At 46.4% G+C, this 4,615-nt stretch overlaps 1 protein-coding gene across 1 annotated transcript in view; it reads left to right on the forward strand.

The window, feature by feature from the left end:
* TAL1 (TAL bHLH transcription factor 1, erythroid differentiation factor) overlaps window positions 1–4,615 on the forward strand; it is a 7,621-nt gene that overhangs the window by 2,006 nt on the left and 1,000 nt on the right. The window contains exons 2-3 of the mRNA XM_029959756.1: window positions 63–154; window positions 4,561–4,613. Of these exons, the coding sequence (XP_029815616.1) occupies window positions 63–154; window positions 4,561–4,613 (145 nt within the window). The remainder of the gene's footprint in view (window positions 1–62; window positions 155–4,560; window positions 4,614–4,615) is intronic.

Here is a 4,615-nt window from a genome sequence, read left to right on the forward strand (position 1 = left end):
CCGGGAGCCGGGGCGGGGGGATGCCGGAGTGTCCTCACGGCCTCTCTGCCTTTCGTTTGCAGCGGGTTTTTCGGCGAACCGGATTCCTTCTCCATGTACGGCAGCAACCGGGTGAAGCGGAGACCGTCTCCGTACGAGATGGAGATCACCGACGGTGAGAGCATTTCGCCCCTGAGCCAGGTCTTTAGGGGGGTCCCCTTCTGCTGAGGGGGGCAAGTTGCTGGACGGTGCCATACTCCGGGATTAAACCCCCGAATAACAAATAACAAAAGGACTAAAGCCCCAAACCGTGAAATGCGAATAGGACGTCTAGGGAGTCAGGGTGGCTCTGCGGTAAGGTTCGGGATAGTGGAGCCCACACCCGTCCCCACTAACGCCCAGCAGCGTGCTCGGTGGGTTTGACTTCACCCAGCGAAGCAGTTCAGTGTAATGGCTAATTACACCCCTCAGAGATCAAATCCGAAGGAAGACCCTAAATGTAAGTCTTTGTTGAAGTTCAGATCAGGGTCCCTGCAGTGAGATGCTGTGTCTGTAAACCCTTTCAACCAGGAGACATTCGCAATGCAGACCACAACCTTGGGCAGAAAGGACAACCTGCCTTTAAACTGCCTGGAAGCAAAGAGCTAACCCTGTGCTGAGGTCTGCAAGGGCGCAATGGGATTGCCTTTTGCATTTTAATTCAGTGTACATCCACACCTTGCTGCCGTCTGCCGTGGAGAAATATCCCGTGGCAGAGCGCGGGAGCAAATACGGCGGGTGACAGTCTGGTGTCTGAGCAGAGATCCCAGGCGTGGGCATTCCTGTCGGAGCCGCGGGATAGTTTCAGAGAATGGAAAGGAGGGAGAAGGCAGTGCAGGATCCATTGCCTGCTCCCCGGCAGCCGGCGTGGGGTGCGGGATGCGGTGTGCAGGGCGGCAGCGCTGCCCACGCAAAGGGGTGTTCGCAAGAACAATTTACACGTGGAAGGCCAACCCGCTCATCTGCGGAGTTAACAGCCCGTACACACGAGATCCATTGAAACGTGTTTTCTCTTTAGCAATTGTAAACACTGTGTTTCAATTGCTGGACAATTATTTTCCTTCTTTTTAGCTAGCTGTGCCTTCTACTCGGCTAACCTAAGATCAAATCCTAATCCACATCACTCTAAAACAATACAGCCCGAAATGACGGGCTCAGGGTATTATCTGCATTAATCAGTCTCTCTCTCCCCACTCTGTGCTCTCCTGGTCCTTTCAGACCGGAGTCCCGTGGGACAGGGGGATGTCACAGCCCTGGCACAAGAAGGGCTTTTTGTCTGGTTTTCAATTCTGGGGCTTAATGGTTACGGTGAAAAGTCCATCAAATCACATTGTCCGACTAAAGCTTTCGACTTGCTATTTAATTAGGTGTTAAGAATTACAGACATACTTGGTTGCAGCCAAGTTTTTGGATATGTTCTTTGATTCAGGTGTACAGATTGGGCCCAATCCTGAAAGTTCTGGCTCATGTGAATTTCCAAGACGGGGCTCAAGACTTTTTGGGGGGAGAAAAACATGTGTCAGACAATGCCGTCTAAACAGGAGCAATTTGCAGGAATGTACATCCCATGCTGAGGCGTCTGTGTGGTCTGATGGGCTTTGCTTATTGCCCTGGTGGTCACCTGCCAGGTGACATCTGTGGCACACAGGGGCATCACTCCTCAGAGTCCCCAGCCCTTGGGAGCTGCAGAAAGGCAGAAAAGTCTTGCCGGGCACTTGGTGTTTGGTTTTCCCTGTAAGGAAATGAGTGGAATTCTTTTGCAACTATTCCTTTATCTATTTTGTGGAAAGTTCGTTGCATTTAATATCTTCTTTAAAAATAACTATAAATGGAGATAAAAACGTGAAAAAGTATCAGTAAAAAAGTATATCCTGGAACTTCGGAAGCTCATCTTTTTATTAGTTTTCCTTAGATCTCTAATTACAATTTTAAAAGCATCAGTCAATCAACTGGAACAAAATCCAGGCAAAAATTCTCATCTGACTGCTTGAATTAATTATGAGGCAAATTTCTTTATAAGAAATAGATCTTCTATTATAACACAGCTATGGGGCATTTTAATTTTCTCCATTGCTTGACATGTTTTGGCCCAAACCTGACCTCTTTGCAAAAGATATTGTTAATTCAGTTCATGCAGGAATCAAGAATATGAGTGGTGTCAGAATTTGTGTTATATACTGGAGCTTGGTTTGGGTGCCCCTGGATGAAAATGAACAAGTCTTTTTTTTCTGATTTCTGACCTGTTTATGAATAGATGCCTTTTAGTTGTCAACTTTCAGTGAACACAGACATATGTTTGAAGCCTGTAAAGACTGGAAGTCTCTCAAGGTGGTTTTGGGGTCTTTTTTTGGTTTGGTTTGGTTTTTAATAAACAATATCCAATGTGGTTTTTTTTTTCTTATAACCTAATGGGAGTATATGGGTTTTAAACTGCTTCTTCTTCTGGATTCAAGGCTGGTTTCTTTAACTTTTCTGGAAACAGCATTGAAGTGTTAAAATTGTTGTATTATTGTAGTGGGTTATAGCACATTCTTCAATACCTTCTTAATAGTGCTGTTGAGGTCCCCTTGGTCCCCACCACAATCCTGTAGCACAGCAGACTGTGCACATCAGGGACAAGAGGCCTTCCCTTTCCATGAGCTCTTGCAAATTAATTCATACAAAGGGCATTATGTGCTGTTTAGGGGTCAATATTACCTTTATTAAAGCATCAGACTGGAATCTTAGAGGTCAGAGAAGATGCACTTCTCATTTCTGTATCCCCCAGCTTATCCCAGGGGCTCTTTGTGATTTTGGAGGCCTCCCTGCTCCTGAGCATGCTGTAAGGAGAAGTGGCTACTCACACTCTGGAGAAGGTGGTACCTTTAACCTGGCTGTTTGGGAATGTGTCCACATACAAACCCTGCAGTGCAGGGTGTTCTGTGTGATGTGCTGGACTGAAGGGACTCAGTTTCCCCTGAAAGGAGTGAAGTGTGATGGTGTTTAATCAGCTGGAATGTGGGATTCCTCTTCTTGTGTTGTGGAAGGTGTAATCTGTCGAGGTGCAGCCTAGTAGCATGCTTCCAAAGTCACATTTGTTCAGCTGCTCTGTCACAGTCAAGGCAGCCAAGAGTTTTGCTAGACAAGAATAATGATGTTTAAATGTCCCACAGGGTGCTGGTTTCGCTGGGTGATGGCAGAGCTGTAGCTTAAACTGCTTCCCACCGCCAGGGACTTGCTCCCTCCAGAAGGGAGTAATTAGGCAAGTGTCTCAATGTGGGGAGTACAAGGGAGAGACCGTGGGGATGGGGATTCCACAGTCCTTTGGGGTACAACTCACTGATGTATTACCTGCAAGTCTTTGCTTCACATTCTGTGATGATTTTCATTTTATGTGATGCTTCCCACCCTTTGGGAGTATCTGCCATGGTCAATCTCCCAGATTTCCATGAGATTGATGTGACCTTCCACTGTTGATGCCTCCTGGAGATAAGGATGGAAAGGTTGTAATAATAAAAGCATCTTATGGTAGTGTCCCCTTATGTGAGCTGGTTTCCATGGACCCAAGGGCCTGCAATCCTGATTTACAGAATTGTCGTTCCTGTAGCACAGTATATTTTGAGTAGATGTGCTTTTGGGTCCCTTCTAGCACAGAAGGAATGTTTTTCTCAAGGCAAGAGGAGTTACCCCGGTGATCTGAAAGGAGAATTGGTGTGTTTTGTGTGTCCATCCTGTGTAGCATGCTCTGTCAGAAATACGGCTGTAAAATGTCAGGGGTTTAATTGGAATTCACATGTAACTAAACAATGTTTTCACTTCTCCAGTTAGTGTCAGAGGGAGTTTTTGCCCTGTGGCAGTGATATGTAGAGAGAGCAGGAGGCCCTCGGTTCAGCTGTGAAACTGTTTCATCCTCCTTCATGATCACCCTTCCAGCAAGGACGCTGCCTTCACTCTGTGGGTCACATTGCTACCTGTTCTCATTGCTATGGGACAAATCCCACCATCCTGTTTCATACAAAACACCCAGAGGGGCTGGTGGCAATCCTATGGTCTCTCTCAGCACTGGATCCTGCCTGCAGCAGGGAGGGTCTCTGGATCTTAGAGTTGTCAAAGCCTCTGCTCAAGCCAATTTCCTCCTGTCTCCATGGTGTGTCCTTTAGACACTTTTGCAATACAAAATAAAACTATCTAGTGAGATCAGCTTTTGATAGGACCTTTGTTGCTGAGTTACCCTTGTTGATGAGCTAAGATACCCTAAAAGCATAGCAGCCTTCTGCACACGTGTCATGGCTTAAACCTTCCTCCTTGGAGAGGTAAATTTACACATCTGAGGAGACACCCAAAAGATGCAATTCCATTTTTCCCTTCCACTGGATTCAACAGAAGTTATGGCTATCTCAGCTCATCATATCAGCTTCCAGTTAGCTGGAAACTCTTGTTTCACCACCTTGCAGATGTCAGTCACTAGAATAAGTCAGTCAATTTGGGAAACAGTGACCTATTCAGCAAAGTAAACCTGACCTGTTATTCCCTGCTCCTAATTCTGTCTGGTTGGAATTCCAGGTCCTCACACGAAGGTGGTTCGCCGCATTTTTACCAACAGCCGGGAGAGGTGGAG

This window comes from Manacus vitellinus, unplaced genomic scaffold (genome assembly GCF_001715985.3).
Source record: "Manacus vitellinus isolate BGI_N305 unplaced genomic scaffold, ASM171598v3 scaffold_21_pilon, whole genome shotgun sequence".
NCBI lineage: Eukaryota > Metazoa > Chordata > Aves > Passeriformes > Pipridae > Manacus > Manacus vitellinus.